Below are 19,691 nucleotides of genomic sequence, written 5' to 3'. Positions count from 1 at the left end.
GGGTTGGCAAAATCTTTGTATCAAGTAATTTCTTTTGAGCAGCTGAACGATCTGATAAATCTGCGGCGTAATTATAATTAATAATTGTTCCTCAAAGTTTTTTGTTTACTATAGAAATATTTAGCTCAAATACATGAAAACTACCAATGAAACGGTGCCCTGTCTCCATGCATATGGTATCTAGGAAGTAAAGTGACTTCGGATGCCGTGTGACATGTGGCTTAACCGAACCGAAACAACTTTCGAACCAAACCTAAGTCAGTTTGGCCATCGTGTGACCACGGCTTAACAGATGCCCTTTAACAAAGGCTTCCTTGAGTATGGATTACGTAGCCAAAGATCTTGTAGAAGTTGGCCGAGCTTAAGTGGCTGCCGAGTTGCTCTGGTTGCTTCAATTAAACATGCGTCTATCTGCAGGACAATGGCGATAGCTTTGAATACACGGGCAGTGGAGGTCGTGACCTTAGTGGTAACAAGCGTACAGCTGAACAGTCTAGTGACCAGAAACTTACCAAGTCCAATTTGTAAGTGTTTGTAATGTCAACATATTTGTTGTGTTGTCATGGAGATGGGAGTTGTGACAACTTGTTTTATTTGCGATTCTCATGAGACCAGTCGTCACAAATGCCAAGGCCTGGCTATACATGGTGTTGCTTTCTTCTGATGTACATGATGTCTAGGATTTATGACAGGTGGTTCAAAGTCCTAGTGTGTCTTCATATCACTTGTTTATCGCTCACATTCTATTGGCATATTCTGATAGTGTCAAAAGATACCATTTTTGGTAACATAGAAATACAAATATTTTCTACTGTAATAAGCTCACACAGGTGTAGCGAAAAAGATTAAGTAAAAAACGAGTTTCAAAAAGCAATCTCAGTGACCAATATCCGAAGATATCAAGTTCAATTGCAACAACATGGAAAAAACATGAGCTGTTTCTGCCCTAGTGTATCAATCTAGGGAAAGGAAAACGAGTGGATGATAAGGTGTAGGTGAAAAGGAGTGGATGATAAGGTGTAGGTGAAAAAGAGTGGATGATAAGGTGTAGGTGAAAAGGAGTGGATGATAAGGTGTAGGTGAAAAGAAGTGGGTGATAAAGTGTAGGTGAAAAGGAGTGGATGATAAAGTGGAGGAGAAAATAAGTGGATGATGAAGTGTAGGTGAAAAGGAGAGGGTAATAAAGTGTAGGTGAAAAGGAGTGGATGATGAAGTGTAGGTGAAAAGGAGAGGGTGATAAAGTGTAGGTGAAAAGGAGAGGATGATGAAGTGTAGGTGAAAAGGAGAGGGTGATAAAGTGTAAGTGAAAAGGAGAGGGTGATAAAGTGTAGGTGAAAAGGAGAGGTTGATAAAGTGTAGGTGAAAAGAAGTGGGTGATAAAGTGTAGGTGAAAAGGAGAGGGTGATAAAGTGTAGGTGAAAAGAAGTGGGTGATGAAGTGTAGGTGAAAAGGAGTAGGTGATAAAGTGTAGGTGAAAAGGAGAGGGTGATAAAGTGTAGGTAAAAAGAAGTGGGTGATAAAGTGTAGGTGAAAAGGAGAGGGTGATAAAGTGTAGGTGAAAAGGAGAGGGTGATAAAGTGTAGGTGAAAAGGAGTTGATGATGAAGTGTAGGTAAAAAGAAGTGGGTGATGAAGTGTAGGTGAAAAGGAGTGGGGATAAAGCGTAGGTGAAAAAGAGAGGGTGATAAAGTGTAGGTGAAAAGGAGAGGGTGATAAAGTGTAGGTGAAAAGGAGTTGATGATGAAGTGTAGGTGAAAAGAAGTGGGTGATGAAGTGTAGGTGAAAAGGAGTGGGTGATAAAGTGTAGGTGAAAAGGAGAGGGTGATGAAGTGTAGGTGAAAAGGAGAGGGTGATAAAGTGTAAGTGAAAAGGAGAGGGTGATAAAGTGTAGGTGAAAAGGAGTGGGTGATAAAGTGTAGGTGAAAAGGAGAGGGTGATAAGGTGTAGGTGAAAAGAAATGGGTGATGAAGTGTAGGTGAAAAGGAGTGGGTGATAAAGTGAAGGTGAAAAGGAGAGGGTGATAAAGTGTAGGTGAAAAGAAGTGGATGATGAAGTGTAGGTGAAAAGGAGTTGGGGATAAAGTGTAGGTGAAAAGGAGAGGGTGATAAAGTGTAGGTGAAAAGAAGTGGATGATGAACTGTAGGTAAAAAGGAGTGGGGATAAAGCGTAGGTGAAAAAGAGAGGGTGATAAAGTGTAGGTGAAAAGAAGTGGTGGTAACTCTCCATGACAAATGCTTCTGTGGACTTGTTGATCCTTCAAATAAACTTCCTCCCATTTAGTATTGACGCATTTTAAAGAAAAATTGATTGATGCCAATAGTAGTGAATCTTCAAGTAAAAGCGTAACCGTTCATTAAGACTTTTCCATTAAAGAATCAAGGCAAGACAAACCAGCATGGGTGTCACGCCTCGTCGATTGGTATCCAGTGTTCAAATGTCGACCTTTTGACAGTATTCTGGCTGCAGTTTGGGAAAGCATTTACTTTTGATAGTTTTTTAAAAGGTGATAAATTTAACGTGTATTGATCATGTACCAAACTATTTCCTTGTGCCGTACTTCTACTTCCTATTCAGTCTCTTTCATGCCCAGTCATTACTGTGTAATCAGTGTTTGAGTTGTATGTATGGGTACATTTGTATTGGTTATATACCATAAAACCTCTAAGTGAACGCCATGCTGTTCTATTTTTCAACCCTTCCTCTATTATAGTGGCATTCAAATAAAGGCTGGCGGTGTATTTTTCAAATGCCTCGTCAGTCAAAATCTTCAGAAAATAAATATAGCCCGATTACGGGCGAAGCGATATTTTGCTATATATTGTCGCCTATATTTTGCTCTCTGTTTCCAGTGGAGCGATATTAAACCTTTGGGATGCAATATATCTGCTAACTTACCTCCAACTTGTCAAAGATCTTAATAAATATGCATCAAAAAACAGAAATATTTCTACCAGTTGATATCTAACGCTTGCAATTGACTTGCGATGACATGATAGCCTGTGTCCTTCTTTGCAATTAGTTGGCATTTTCAATTTTTATTTCATTCTAAATTTGAAGACACTTTTATTTTATATCTATATTTAACAAAGTTGCATAAAAGCTCATTGATATGTTTGCTACAGTTTGCAGCCAAAACTAGCTTTTTATGTGCAACAGGAGTGGAGTTATGAGCGTCGGTCCATTATAAGCCAAATTAAGATAGCTGCAACGATGCTATTAAATAACATGCTATAAATGTCATATTTATAAATTATATAATAATAATTTATCAAATGATACAAGTATACATTCATGAACAAGTGACATAAACAAACCATACTATATTACTAAAGAAACAAAAATTAATGTTTTTAATACAAAAATATTTCCGTCGTTTGCTCGGATAGCTGCGTACTGATTGTTGCTTTACCGTCTTAACAATTTTTTGTCTGAGCAAAACTTTTACGCGTTGCATTTAAGACAAACACAATGCATAAAAGTTTGCTCGCTAAAACGTAACCTTTGGCCCAAAACTTGCGAACATCTTTTTTATATGCATTTTCTTCAAAGTATAAGACTGCGTTAAACAAGGAACTACTATTTGCCTGAGACAGTTATTAATTATTTTTATGGTGTTGCTTTCAAAGTTCATCTACTAACGTAAATTTAAACCGCTTTTTATATAGGTACATGTACTTCAAAGTATCAAGACCGCGTCAAACAGGGCACTACTACTATTTAGCCTGAGACCATTATTGATTATTTCTATGGTGTTGTTTTTAAAGTTTTAACGGAAAAAAGCGATAGCTCTGGAGTATGACACCGAAAAAATTGATTGCTACTACTGTAAACGATTCATTATTTATACGATTTTGTGGACACTTTTCTACTGATCACTTGATATTATGTGTTCATAAAGATCAAAGATAGTCAGTGGCGATCAAATGGAAGGTGGTGTTCTATTTTCCAAGTGATCAGTAGGAGTGGCCATGGTAATGCTACTAACCATGATTATCAAAAGTAATTAGTTCTTTCGGCGTTGCTGTAGTGGTTGCCATGGTTTTAGTGAAGGTCTACCTGAGAAGGATGACCGGCACAATCATCAGAACTACTATATGATTCGAAGTTACTAAGGTCCAAAATTCGATCCATTTTCTTCCGATTCATCCACAATATGGTCTACAACCTGATATGAAAAGTTGAAGTGCTTTTATGAATGATGAGTATATTCTTGAAGAACATTGTACGACATAATAGTAGCCTTGTTATGGTATCGAAGTTTGTTTTTAAACTCACAAATTTTATAGTTTTTCTTCAAAACTCGAAAGCAGCTTCATCGTAATAATGAATAATTATATCGAGTTAATGTTTTACTCCAAGTAGTTCCTTGTTTAATCCTTTGAGTGCCAATTTCGCATTTTGGCAAATCTGAAATGGTTCAGAACCGCTACGAATTAATAACCAGCGAATGAGCATAATATGTTCACAAAATATCTACAAACCTTATATATTCGCAGTAGAAATATATTTACATTGTAGATTGCCAATGAAGCAGTTTTAATTAGTGGTGGTAAAAGAACTGGATAACGGCAAAATAACACCCATTAAATCTCGATGTCAAACGCTTTTTTAAATTATTGTCACACTTTTGAAACCATGAGAAAACCCCCTTGATCCGAGTTCCAACACATTATAAACCTTTATACATCTATGAATGTCAAAAGGAAACGTTATGTTGCTTGGTAATTGCTTTTTCATCGTAGAAAAAACTGTTTTGCAACTATGAAAAATTTACGTTTTTGTATGATGTCTTATGTTGTTACAATGTCCTTTAGTGTAAACTCGAAACCCTTGCGGAGCACTCATTGTTTTTAATTTTAGGAAATTTCTGCTATCGATAATCGTATTTTGAAGGATAAACTTTTTTTTGTTAGTTGAATTTACATTTTCCAGAATTCCATTTCCGGTTGGTAATATATTCCTATTACGTTATATAACTCTGCATTATTTTGTTTTAGCTTCTCCAAACTGCTTCCACATTATCGTAACACCTCTAACAGCAAAATAAAAGAGCTAGAATTCATAAAATATAAACTAGAGCCCAGATAGTTGCATTTTTATTATAAAAAAAACAAGTTTTTTGTTTTCGGCATCATTTTGGTTTGCCAAAAGATCACCCAAAACAGGTACTATTTTCAAACAGGTCATTTTCTGTTGTTTAAAGGATTCTCACGATGCGTTGTTAATTTAGGCTAGACCAAGTAACAACAGAGCAAGAACTAAAACCAAATTCTGTGTTTTTTAATTAAAAATAAATGTGGCACTGTAACGTTTGGTGTAACGAATAATGCGGCAGTCAAATGGTGAATTTGGTCTGATACTTTTTTAGACTTACGTGAAAAATAGTCGAGCAAACATGCTGAGGCCAACAGCATTGTCGCTTCGCCCGGAGGAAGAGTGGAAAATAGGCGCCATTAGCATCGATTCACTTCGCAGGCTCGTGCTGATGCTCTTTTATCTTTGTAGCTACACACTTATGTGTATTTCAGAGGCCTTGCCAAGAACTGCAATGCATCACTCAATACAACCGCTGGAGCTGAGTCAAAGGACTGGAAGTCTGGCAAACCAGTGAGAGTCGTCAGAAATTGTAAACTATCCAAGCATTCCAAATATGCCCCTCAGGAGGGCAATAGATATGATGGAGTCTACAAGGTATTTAACCTTTGGTCTTGAAACTCTTATGATCTGATCATGATCTCATAACTCCAACGATTGTCTTTATGACTGTACAGTTTTACTTCAACTTACGAGCTTAATGCGTTCTGGAACTGAGCTAGCCGGTCTTGACAAACTTGTTTTGCGGAGTTGTCCCCCCGTCGAGCGGGTGAGCAACACTACAGCTTGTCACAAGACGTACTGCACCTGATGCATCAGCTGCACATAGAGGGAGTTGTTCTCTTCCGTCTATGCGACTTGGCTGCGATGTTATGGCGGTCGCTCCATTGGCAATCATAACGGATTTCGCGTAAAAATTTATGGAGAAAAAATAAGATTGCAACGTTTAACCAAAGACCAGTCTCTATTGTAAACTTTAGTAGAATTGAAGAATAAAATAAATTGAAAATAAAATCAATAAGAACAAATAAACTGACTGATACAAAAATAGAAATAAAACTGACTGAGCGCACAAATAACGACAGGTTTAGTCGCTGTTGTTGCCTAAGTTCTCAAGTTCTACTAAAGTTTACCGCAGAGACTGGTCGCTGGTTAAACGTCATAATCTTATTTTTTCTACATAATTTTTTGCGTGAAATTCGTTATGGTTAACAATGGAGCGACCGACACAACATCCCAACCAAGCCGCATAGATGGAAGAGAACAACCCTCTCTAAGTGCAGCTGATGCGCAGCTATGTCAATTTACTTGCACACGCAATTTATTTATATATATAACAATTAAATATATATTGATTGGTTTCCATACTCTGAAAAACACAAACAAAAACACTTGAAACAAGATGTTGTAAGAGAAAAAAACATGTTGGTAATTGTCCCAACTTACCACATGCTTTCAAAAAGCAACAAATAAACAATAATGCAAGATAATGTGATTAATTAAAATTTAAAATTAAGTGTCAAGTTAAAATTAAATACATAGAATAGCAGCTAACGCTAGCATTTGCCAAGGAGGGAGAGGAAATACATAGAATAGCAGCTAACGCTAGCATTTGCCAAGGAGGGAGAGGAAATACATAGAATAGCAGCTAACGCTAGCATTTGCCAAGGAGGGAGAGTAAATACATAGAATAGCAGCTAACGCTAACATTTGCCAAGGAGGGAGAGGAAAGTTATCCTTCATTACATTTGATTTTGATAAATTTGGATTCTGATGCACAGACTTGAAGGAAAATTATTTTAAACTTAATGTAATTAAAATTTATTTGGCGTTTGTAGTTTCTGGTCACGGCTTAGCTAATTTTCCTTTGTTTCGCTCTCACAATCAGCCGGTCGTTATAAGAGCAACTTATCTACAACTTGTCTGAATGTCTATTTTTATAGTCGTTATAGATGGCACCGGCCTTTTCACATAGTATCATTTCAGTTGCGCTGTCGCCGAGTAATTGTTTGTCTTTTATCCAAGCATGAGCAGTCTCTCCATCTCATCTTAAAGATCGCTATGCCGTTTGGAAACTATGGTTAGTCCTTTTGCAGACTTAATGTCCTTAATATTTTATCTGTCTGCTTGATAATTGTGCATAATGTGGATGTATTTATGTCATATCGGCGAGCCATCTCAATCACGCGTACACCTTTCTCATATTTTTCAATAATTTCACATTTAATATGAATTCTTATCATCCGCTTGTTCTTTGCATATCCATCACTGTGCCGGTTAACCTTCGGCCTACGCACAGTACTTTTAGCTCACATATTTCTGCACTCAAGAGCACGATGCAAAAGTATAATTTGAGCAGTTGAAAAATAAAGAGTGATGCTGTTCTCATAAATCACTTCCGACATACAGTGCACCCTCGAGATATGATGTCGATCCGTTCCAGGGTTGGCATCGTATGGTGAAAAATTCGTATGTAGGGGTATAGAGACCATTGTAATTATACAATGCAAACATTCCCTGATAAAAATCGTCAAAATTTTATAAAAAATTCTTACATATTGAAAATTAGCAACAAAATAGTATGTTAATTTTAGTAATTAAAGTTACCTACAGTAACTGTATTGTATTTAGTGTATTTTAATGGTTATGATCTGCAATAAAATGCAAAATTATAATGCGTGTACCAAATGCAGTACGTACGGTAAGGAGTTCTTACCTTCAAAAGATATGCATAACATGTTCTTTGAATTCACTTCAAATAATTTTAGTTTGATAAACTCACACTTAAAACCAAGTTTTAGAATGTATTTTGAACTATTTTACTGAATTTAAACTTTTTATCACGAAATTTCATCGCTCATCAGTTTCTGCCTTCATTTTCACTGTAAATTTTAGCATGTCTGGTTGAAACCTTTTTCAACATAATTTAATAAGAAAGGCCGAGCGATGCAGTTATCGAAAGCGGCCTCTCACACACTTGACCATTTAATGGCTATCGAAAATAAAAATGAAGAAGTATTTACTATACAGGACTACATACTTTTGGAATAACGTGGCTTGAGCTGGTATGTGTAGCGAGTAAAGCAAAGAGGAGGCCAAAAATGTATCAATGCTAATTGTGTTGCTGCACATTTGAAAATAAATTTAATACGTAATAAAATGGAATTCTTTTAGTACGCTAATAGAAGTTGTCTACTCCTGTCCAATTTTCCTACTGATTTTAAAGAAAAAAAATGCTGGTGCAATGCAGAAAATTGCTAGCTAGCAAACACTTGTAAAAGGATCCAGAGAAGACTGTACCGTAGTTTGTCTTGTGTGAAATGTGCACAAGAATCAATGTAACCATACATTCAAAGTTTGTACGTACACTGTATTTATAGCCTAGAGGACAGGGCTTTAGCAAGTTTCAAAAAGTTATGTAGATGCGTCAACTATCATGAGTAGCTAGTTATATATGAGTTACATACATAATTAAATTTTATTTACGTAGTAGAGAACAGGCCCGCCTGCAAAGACATGGTTAAACAAGAAAATAAAACAAAATCAAAATAAATAAATAAAACATGAAATGAATAAAACATGAAAAACATGTCACACAAAGAAGATAAATAATGATATACATTATAAATGCATTGTCTTGATATACCAGTCCACATCAGTAAATTAAAAACTTGAAATATTTCTGCCGGTTTTTCTGTATCTTTACTTCCTCACCCCACTCAGTGGTTGCTCCTCTTGAATGCTGATCGGATGCGTGGCCTTTCAACTCCTTCAAATCGTCAGTCGTAAGCTGCTCCTTGTGCTTGCTTTAATGGAGTTTTTGTTTTAATAATAATTGCAAATGTTGATTGTTTGTGACCATATTTCTTGACAATATTAACAATACGGGCGCCTTCTTGTTTAGTTGTGACCTCCAACTTTGTTGACATGGAAATCATTTTTCCTTTGTTTTGTAACGTTTGTATCGGTCTCAGATTTCACAGCTAATGAATTAAATATAGATGCTTGTTGTTAAATACGTGTGCTGACTAAAAGTTTTTAGTAAAAGAGAGTATAACGCTAAAAATGAATATTTGCTCTCGCTTGTGTATTTTACACGAAATTTCTCACACGGAATGCTGATCTGAGAAAAGTCGGTCATCGTGTCTCTTATAAACGCTCTGAAAATGTTTTCGTCTTTGTTATTTCGACGTGCGTTATGAGCACACCGACCGCCAAATTTTAACTCGGGCGAAACTTTCCTCAAATTCGTATGGTGAAATGAAATTCGTATGGTGAGGTGAAGATATTACAACGCTCAACTTCGTAAGGTGAAAAAATCGTATATCAGGGTAATCGCATCTCGAGGGTGCACTGTACTTCGCCACTGACTACCGTGCTCGTATCTCAAACAGGGCTCGTATGTTAGTGCTAAAACTTGCTTAAAAGCTGGCTCGTATCTCAAGTTTCTCATATGTTAGGGCACTCGTAAGTTGAAGTATGACTGTATCAAGGTGACGATGTGCAGTGTGTAAACTAGGATACATGCTACGTGTATGGATGTTGCTACATGTATGGTATATCAGATGGTATGTTGCTACATGTAGGATATATCAGATGCTATGTTGCTACATGTAGGGTATATCAGATGCTATGTTGCTACATGTATGGTATATCAGATGCTATGTTTCTACGTGTATGGTATATCAGATGCTATGTTACAACATGTATGGTATATCAGATGCTATGTTGCTACGTGTATGGTATATCAGATGGTATGTTGCTACATGTAGGATATATCAGATGCTATGTTGCTACATGTATGGTATATCAGATGGTATGTTGCTACATGTAGGATATATCAGATGCTATGTTGCTATGTGTATGGTATATCAGATGGTATGTTGCTACATGTATGGTATATCAGATGCTATGTTGCTACGTGTATGGCATATCAGATGGTATGTTGCTACATGTATGGTATATCAGATGCTATGTTGCTACGTGTATGGTATATCAGATGGTATGTTGCAACATGTATGGTATATCAGATGCTATGTTGCAACATGTTTGGTATATCAGATGCTATGTTTCTACGTGTATGGTATATCAGATGCTATGTTACAACATGTATGGTATATCAGATGCTATGTTGCTACATGTATGGTATATCAGATGCTATGTTGCTACGTGTATGGTATATCAGATGCTATGTTGCTACATGTAGGATATATCAGATGCTATGTTGCTACATGTAGGGTATATCAGATGCTATGTTGCTACGTGTATGGTATATCAGATGCTATGTTGCTAGGTGTATGGTATATCAGATGGTATGTTGCTAGGTGTATGGTATATCAGATGGTATGTTGCTACATGTATGGTATATCAGATGGTATGTTGCTACATGTAGGATATATCAGATGCTATGTTGCTACATGTAGGGTATATCAGATGCTATGTTGCAACATGTATGGTATATCAGATGCTATGTTGCTACGTGTATGGTATATCAGATGCTATGTTGCTAGGTGTATGGTAGTATGAGTAATTACTCAATGAGTAAGTCTCCGTGATGTTAAGGCTAATATAAGGGCTAGCGCTCAGTGAGTAAGTCTCTGTGATGTTAAGGCTAATATAAGGGCTAGCGCTCAATGAGTAATCTCTGTGATGTTAAGGCTAATATAAGGGCTAGTACTCAATGAGTAATCTATGTGATGTTAAGGCTAATATAAGGGCTAGTGCTCAATGAGTAAGTCTATGTGATGTTAAGGCTAATATAAGGGCTAGCGCTCAATGAGTAAGTCTCTGTGATGTTAAGGCTAATATAAGGGCTAGCGCTCAATGAGTAAGTCTCTGTGATGTTAAGGCTAATATAAGGGCTAGCGCTCAATGAGTAAGTCTCTGTGATGTTAAGGCTAATATAAGGGCTAGCGCTCAGTGAGTAAGTCTCTGTGATGTTAAGGCTAATATAAGGGCTAGCGCTCAATGAGTAATCTCTGTGATGTTAAGGCTAATATAAGGGCTAGTACTCAATGAGTAATCTATGTGATGTTAAGGCTAATATAAGGGCTAGTGCTCAATGAGTAAGTCTATGTGATGTTAAGGCTAATATAAGGGCTAGCGCTCAATGAGTAAGTCTCTGTGATGTTAAGGCTAATATAAGGGCTAGCGCTCAATGAGTAAGTCTCTGTGATGTTAAGGCTAATATAAGGGCTAGCGCTCAATGAGTAAGTCTCTGTGATGTTAAGGCTAATATAAGGGCTAGCGCTCAATGAGTAAGTCTCTGTGATGTTAAGGCTAATATAAGGGCTAGCGCTCAATGAGTAAGTCTCTGTGATGTTAAGGCTAATATAAGGGCTAGCGCTCAATGAGTAAGTCTCTGTGATGTTAAGGCTAATATAAGGGCTAGCGCTCAATGAGTAAGTCTCTGTGATGTTAAGGCTAATATAAGGGCTAGCGCTCAATGAGTAAGTCTCTGTGATGTTAAGGCTAATATAAGGGCTAGCGCTCAATGAGTAAGTCTCTGTGATGTTAAGGCTAATATAAGGGCTAGCGCTCAATGAGTAAGTCTCTGTGATGTTAAGGCTAATATAAGGGCTAGCGCTCAATGAGTAAGTCTCTGTGATGTTAAGGCTAATATAAGGGCTAGCGCTCAATGAGTAAGTCTCTGTGATGTTAAGGCTAATATAAGGGCTAGCGCTCAATGAGTAAGTCTCTGTGATGTTAAGGCTAATATAAGGGCTAGCGCTCAATGAGTAAGTCTCTGTGATGTTAAGGCTAATATAAGGGCTAGCGCTCAATGAGTAAGTCTCTGTGATGTTAAGGCTAATATAAGGGCTAGCGCTCAATGAGTAATCTCTGTGATGTTAAGGCTAATATAAGGGCTAGCGCTCAATGAGTGAGTCTCTGTGATGTTAAGGCTAATATAAGGGCTAGTGCTCAATGAGTAAGTCTACGTGATGTTAAGGCTAATATAAGGGCTAGCGCTCAATGAGTGAGTCTATGTGATGTTAAGGCTAATATAAGGGCTAGTGCTCAATGAGTAAGTCTCTGTGATGTTAAGGCTAATATAAGGGCTAGTACTCAATGAGTAAGTCTCTGTGATGTTAAGGCTAATATAAGGGCTAGCGCTCAATGAGTAAGTCTATGTGATGTTAAGGCTAATATAAGGGCTAGCGCTCAATGAGTAATCTATGTGATGTTAAAGATGTGGTTGCGTCAAAAAGGGTGATTTAATGAAATTAGGACCAATAAAGGGCTAAAACATCAGCTACAATTTGATGTCATTTTTGTCTTTATAGACTAACCCTGTCCAGAGATGTAAGCGTTTGGATGAGGCCATTTCTTAAAAAGCTCAGATTCGACCGGGTGCTTCATTCGTGACGTAACTATACGAGCGATAAATATAAGATCTCTTCATTAACTAATCATTGGCACGAAATTTTTATATAGGTCAAAGATGGCAGCGTGCTTATTCTGTTTAGTAGCTAGTTTCCTGTGTGGGTAGCAACTGAGAACTTAGCTGATACAAAGGCCACGATGAAATAAGTTAAGTCGACCTAATTACCGTAAACCGGCAGAATCTTAGTCGGCACGCAAATGTTTACACAGCATTTAGACTAGAGGAAGCTGATATGACAAGTTTTTAATTTCCCTTATTTGAGGCGTTTGAGACATTCATAATAATGTATCTATAGCTGGATTTACAATTTTATTCTAGCCAAGATGAGCAAATACGCAATAAAATATATGCCAAAAGAGCCGTGTAGGACTAGACTTTTGTCGCAATAGCCGATGTGCATATGAGAAATAGATAGACAGGTTGTATCACTCGTTACATCATTTTGGGTAAGTCTGGGCATGTTTTTTTGGCATGAGCGTCAATTTTTTTCGATTTTAATTTTCAAATATCGTGACAATGAGATCGCCTAACACAACAAACAACATATCAACTGATGACGAAAAAAACATTCTTTTAAAATCAAATAAATTTTGGCGCAATCACATTTTTCAGTATGGAGGTCCACCCAGTGATTTGTTCATTTACCCTAAATATCACTTCAATACGCTTCTGAGTTTACAGTACTGATATATTCACAGTACTGATATATACACAGTACTGATATATATACTGTACTGATATATACAAAGATCTGATCTATACACAGTACTGATATATATACTGTACTAATATAGATACTGTACTAATATATATATACCTTACTAATATATACTGTACTGATATATACACTGTTCTTATATAGACACAGTGCTGATATATACGCAGTGCTAATATATACACAATACTGATATATACGCTGTGCTGATATATACACAGTACTGATATAGACACAGTGCTGATATATGCGCAGAGCTGATGTATACACAGTACTGATATATACACTGTACTGATATATACACTGTACTGATATATACACTACTGATATATACACTGTACTGATATATACACAGTAATGATATATACACAGTAATGATATATACTCAGTAATGATATATACTCAGTAATGATATATACATAGTACTGATATATGCACAGTGAAGATAAATATACACTGTACTGGTATATACACTGTACTGATATATACACTGTACTGATATATACACTACTGATATATACACTATACTGATATATACACTGTACTGATATATACACTGTACTGATATATACACAGTAATGATATATACACAGTAATGATATATACTCAGTAATGATATATACTCAGTTATGATATATACACAGTAATGATATATACACAGTAATGATATAACAAGGCTGTCAGCTCTTGGCACTTGGTTGTACATACGCTGCATTGTTGATGTTGAAGAAGGTAGCCGCTGAATAGTTGAAGTTTAGTCATGGAGTTGTTAACTTTCAAACATGATTTCATTCGGCTATTAGAAGTTTTTAACTCATTGAAAGAAACTGCTCAAGTGGGGCTAGTATGACTCGCTAGTGGACCTCAACAATATGTATTATGCATATCGCAGCTCGTCAAATATTGGCCGCAAAAGGGTCAGTCCGGGTTCCTCGTGTGGCGCTATTTCTTCAGACGAGATGATCCCGCACCTGCACCATGGACCAAGGCTGGCAAAAAGAGGACGGAGGAGCTTGGTCTAGTCATGCAATACCCTGATGGTTATGAGGAGAAACAGAAAGAACTAGAGGGAAAAGGGAGCAAAAAAAGAAAAAATTGTTCTAGTTGTGAGTCTTCTCATAGAATACTTAGCAATTAATGATTAGTTAACACTTTTAAAGACTGAGCCAGTCCTCTCCTGCTAAGCCCGGCAGGGGTTCCCAACCTTTTTCATTCAGTTCCCCATCATGCCATCTCATAAATTTGATCCCCCCCCTCGCACTTTTAACTCACATGACTAAAACAACTGATACAAATTATAATCCCATTTTGTTTTACATATCTAAACGTTTAACAGCATATGATTAATTTTGATACGGCACACATACAACACACAACAGTTATACATGACATACAACAGTTATACATGACATTCGGCATGGCGGTGAATTGGTTTATGATTAGATTAACTTACTATCCACCCAAAATCTGGATGGCTGCGTTCACAGATATTTGGGTTATGACTAGTAGCTCATTATTAGCAACTAGTGTTATATATAAAACCAAAATGTTAAATGATGAAACCCAAATGGTACTGCAGGGCATAAATTAAAAATTTAACAAATCTGACACCTCTCTGTTCCCCCTTTGTATATTCAAAATTCTCCCTAAAGGGAATTCCTCCCCGGTTGGGAACCCCTATGCTAAGGTAACAGTTGAATAAATTGAAGATGGAACTTGTAAAAATATCCTCATATTTTTAGAGTTAATTCAATGATGAAGCTATGAAACGTTTCATTTCTTTTTATCAAAACATTCTATCAGCATATCCCTCAATGTTAAACACAGTATGTTATAATCTTGTTTATGACCAATGTTGACTTGTTTTAGGCATTAGGCTTGCCGAATATAAAAATTCAAATATAACCTTTACTGTCACACCCTCCCTTCAGTGTACTGGCGAGCGTGTTCACTCTGAATTTTCTTGACTCCTTTTTTTAAATGAGCTTAGATTGTAACCACCAGTCAGCGTTTCAATATTTCAGAAATAGAATTTTAATGTAGGTGTTTACACCTACATTCTAGGTTCAATTGTAGTCTGTATATCATAGCTAACTAACCATTTGTTCTTTTTGTCATAATGGCTGCTAAAGCTGAAAACATATCTGACAAACTTGAATAATATTTTAATAGCTGTGCTCGCATGAAAGGAGCTATTATTAATGCTATGATAAAAAGTGATTCGTCTAAATAAACATCTTTGAGTATGACTCGAGAGGCTAGATTACTTTTTATGTAACTGCCATGGTTGTGCGTTACTGCTTTTTTCAGCGAGCTCATGTTTCTAGCTACGCTTCTTAGTAGTTGATGGAAATAAGTTAATAAGGCTAATGTGAGGAGGAATTACAAGGGCGAGCGGCCTGCCTCAGAACATGCTTTTAGTATAACAGGAGCTTTTTTAAGTTGCTTAGCTCCTACAACATTTAATCCATTTTTTGTATGAAGTCTTTTCAGCAATCATGTTTTTGAAAACTGGCTTAAAAAACCTATTCATTCAAATTACACAAATGATATTAAGGTTGCTCTCTTACTGGTGAGCTGAAAATACTACCTATGGCATTTTGTCTCCCTCACTTGAGTGGTAATGGTCTCAGATTTTGGTTTCAGTGTTGTATTAAAGAGACTTAAATCAACAACATCTACTGATTTCGTGAACAAGAAGTAAATATACCGTAAAACCTCTAATTGAACGCCACCTCTATTTGAACGTCACCTCCATTTGACCACCACTATGAGATAAGAGTTGAAAAATAGAACGCCATCCTCTATTTGAACCATTTGATCTCCATTTGACCGCCACTCGGACTAACTTTTTGAGCCCATAATATGAGGTGATCAGAAGAAAAGTGTCCACAAAATCGTATTAATAATGAATCGTTTACATTAATAACAATCAGTTCTCTCGCTGTTCAACTCCAAAGATTTTCACGTTTTTCCGTTTAAACTTTGAGAGCAACACCATAAAATAATTAATAACTGTCCCAGGCTAATAGTACCTTGTTTAGCACAGTCTTAATACTTTGAAGAACATGTACAATATATAAAAACGGTTTGTAATTTTTGGGCCAAGGGTTACAATGAGCGAGCAAACTCTTTCGCGTTTCATTTGGGCTAAATGCAAAACGTGAAAGTTTTGCTCTGCCAAAAGATGATTTGGATGCTAATATCGACTAGGTCAGCAGTGCAGAGGAAGAGTTGAGGTCAGAAAACATGTGGAAGGTATTGGACAACCAGAATATGTTCGTTCCATTTAAAACAACAATCAGAACGCAGCTATCCGAGCAAATGATGCAAATATTTTTGTTTTTAAAATGTTAATTATTGTTTCTGCATGTAATATAAGTATGGTTCGTTTATGTCACTTGTTCATGAATATATAATTGCAGTATTTGATAGATTATCATTATATAACTTGTAAATTTGCAGATTTATAGTATATTATTTGATAGCATCATTGCTGTAATTTGATCTTACAATTGATCAACGCTCGTAAGTCGTAACTCCTCTTCTGCTGCACATAAAAGCCAGTTTTGGCTGCAAACTAGCAACCATATCAATGAGTGCAATGAGCTTTTATGCAACAATGTTAAATATAGATATAAAGTAAAAATCTCTTCAGATTTATAATGAAATATAAATTGAAAGCTCCAGCAAATTGCAAAGCAGGTCTCAGACTATAATATCATCACAGGTCAATTACAAGCGATAGATATCAACTAGTAGAGATATTTCTCGGTTTCTCAATGCATATTTATTATGTTAGCAGATATATTGCATCCAAAAGGTTTAACATCGCTCCACTGGGAAGAGAGCAAAATGTCAGTTGATATTTGCTTTGTCCGTAAAAGGGCTAAATTTGTCTTCCTAAAATTCTGACGAGTTATTTGAAAAATGCAAAGCCAGCTTCTATTTGAAAGTCACTTCCAATTAATCACCCTTATAAAGGAAGGGTTGAAAAATAGAGCACCATGGCGTTCAATTAGAGGTTTTACGGTAGATACCGTAAATAATCCGGGTTTTGGCATGTGTTTGCCGTATAAAAGTAAACCCTTTCTCTGGCTCAATAATGTTTAATCGAAATACTTCAGTCGACACAGGAGAGGACAAATGCATAGCTGAGGAAGATGCATTTCAAAACGTCATCAGCAAAAGATGCCCATGTTTTTGGTACTATAATTGGCAATGCAGCAATTCACATGAATGAGAGAATACAGTCCCCATGATGACCACAGGACATGAAAAACAACACTATCGCATTCACCCGCTTCGTCAATAGAACGAAACTGCCTCGAATGATAATGTTATACATATTTAACAGAAAAGCAATATCGTGATTTATGTTCCAGGACAAGGATGTATGTATGATGGCTGATGCATTAAATGGATTACCGTAGTGCTGGCTCGAATTGTTGGCTCGTAGTGCTGAATCGTAGGCAGATACTATGAAAAAAGCGTTCGATGCGAAAAAAATGTGTTATCCCAGAGGAGAATCCTAGCGATTTCAATAAACTTGAAAAATAAACTTTGATCCATCTCATGTTGAGTAGGATTGCTAGTATTTTACTATTTTATAAATAAATCTAAAAGTCATATCATGTAATTTGAGTTTGCAATGGTTTTTTGAATTTTACTATAATACGTGTCATGAAAAACGAAGTCGCAATATAGCTGAGGTTGTATTTTTAAAGGTTGACTTGCAACAAAATTTACATTACAAGGATTTGATATCAAAAGATTCACCATGTCTTACTCTGCTGTGTTGTAGGTGCCAAATTTGTGGAAATGTGATTACAAGCTCTTAAAAGCTCAAAAACGAACAGTTGATCGCAGCCACACGAGACCGTCGTAGTTTGGATTCTCTTTCCAAAACGGCTCAAATGTGACGTAGTTGTGGTAGATGGTTTCTGTTTACACTTTCATGCAACCTTATTCGTCGAAATATTTTCACAAATATACTTCATGACTTCAATAAAATCGTGTCTATTGTTCTTACGCGTCTATTTTATCATTATTGTAATGCTGTCACTGTTAGCAGTGATATCTTATAACTTACCTTAAAAATTTGTTTTATTTTTTAGCCTCAGCTTGAAGGAAAACATATCATTGTCTGATAATCATGACGAGCCTGTTGGTCATTTGTGATAATCGAAAAGTGCTGCAGAAGTTAGTTGCGAAGTATTGGGTCACATGATCAGATTACGACTTGCCGATTAGACCAAACCGAAACATAACTGTAAAGTAGCGAGCATCTATATTTGATATGGGGTCTTCGGTAAAACCCGAAGCGTTTGTCATAAACTAGTGCTACGATAAGTTTTATATTGAGCTTTTTATTGCCCTTTCAATTCATGGGAGAAAATACGTGACAAGACAATAACCAAACTATCATGACTACGTCAGAGAAATAAAGAGATTCCAATCTACAGCGACTTTTCGTTTTTGAGCTTTTAAGACCTTGTAATCACATTTCCACATATTTTGCACCTACAACACAGCAGAGTAAGACATGGGGAATCTTTTGATACCGAATAACTGTAATGTGAATTTTGTTGCAAGTCAACCTTTAAGCTACAAATTTGGCATTGAGCTTTTGATTTATGCATCGGAATTCACGGTAGTTCGGGATTGATGAATCGACACATGGAACAAACTCTAATTGGGTCAACATGTCAATTCGGGCATCTTAAAAACCATCAATTCATTTTTTGACTCACAGCTGTTATGTTACAATTTATAATTTTGCTCCACACATGTATCTCCCAAAAACAGTAACATTCAGTGTGAAAAATGATTATTTGATGTCTGAGGCTTTTTGTCTCATATTAGGCTTGGTTAACTTGTTTCTGCTTGCTTAGCTGATGATGATGCGCCTGTGAAGAAGAGCAAGATTGTTGCCTATAAGCCTCCTGCTGAACTAGCAAAGAATATGAAGTTAGATGAGAGAAATAAAAAGCTCTGGACTGAAGCGATGTCACACGCACACGAAGGCAGCCAGACTTTTCTTGCTCACGTGCAGGAGTTGTTTGCTTGCATCTGCTGCCAGGACCTGGTTTATCAGCCTGTAACTACTGAATGCAAACACAACTTTTGCAAGGTATGCCATACATGTAGTTCTAAATGCGCAATGAAAACTTCTACAAACAAGCCCTCCTAATTACTAGGCTACGCTGTTCTTATCTTCCTTAATGCTCTTACCATATCTATCCTTATCGCGACTGTAAGCGCTAAATGTGCACTGTTTCTTATTAATATTACCTTTTGCATTTGTTGTTTTAGAAGTTTTTTCCCTACCCATTACCTATTTCCTTAATTTGTAATTTTCAAATGTGCTGTTTCAATTTAAAACTTCACAACGCCATGAACTTCCGGTTATTTCCAAGACAGTGGCTAAAATGGTAAACGCTGAAAACTTTTCGCATTAGGTCAGACAAAGTACCCCTCGTGCGCTTCACTGCTATAC

General features: G+C 36.6%; 1 protein-coding gene across 1 annotated transcript in view; it reads left to right on the top strand.

Annotated features, from left to right (window-relative positions):
- The window catches only part of LOC137401195 (E3 ubiquitin-protein ligase UHRF1-like), a 51,762-nt gene that overhangs the window by 31,339 nt on the left and 732 nt on the right, over positions 1-19,691 (top strand). Inside the window, exons 12-15 of the mRNA XM_068087586.1 lie at positions 418-524; positions 5,528-5,690; positions 14,085-14,298; positions 19,087-19,325. Coding sequence (XP_067943687.1) covers positions 418-524; positions 5,528-5,690; positions 14,085-14,298; positions 19,087-19,325 — 723 coding nt within the window. The remainder of the gene's footprint in view (positions 1-417; positions 525-5,527; positions 5,691-14,084; positions 14,299-19,086; positions 19,326-19,691) is intronic.

This window comes from Watersipora subatra, chromosome 7 (genome assembly GCF_963576615.1).
Source record: "Watersipora subatra chromosome 7, tzWatSuba1.1, whole genome shotgun sequence".
Classification (NCBI taxonomy): Eukaryota; Metazoa; Bryozoa; class Gymnolaemata; order Cheilostomatida; family Watersiporidae; genus Watersipora; species Watersipora subatra.
Note: the sequence above shows the minus strand (reverse complement) of the source record. Positions and strands in the feature narration are given on the sequence as shown.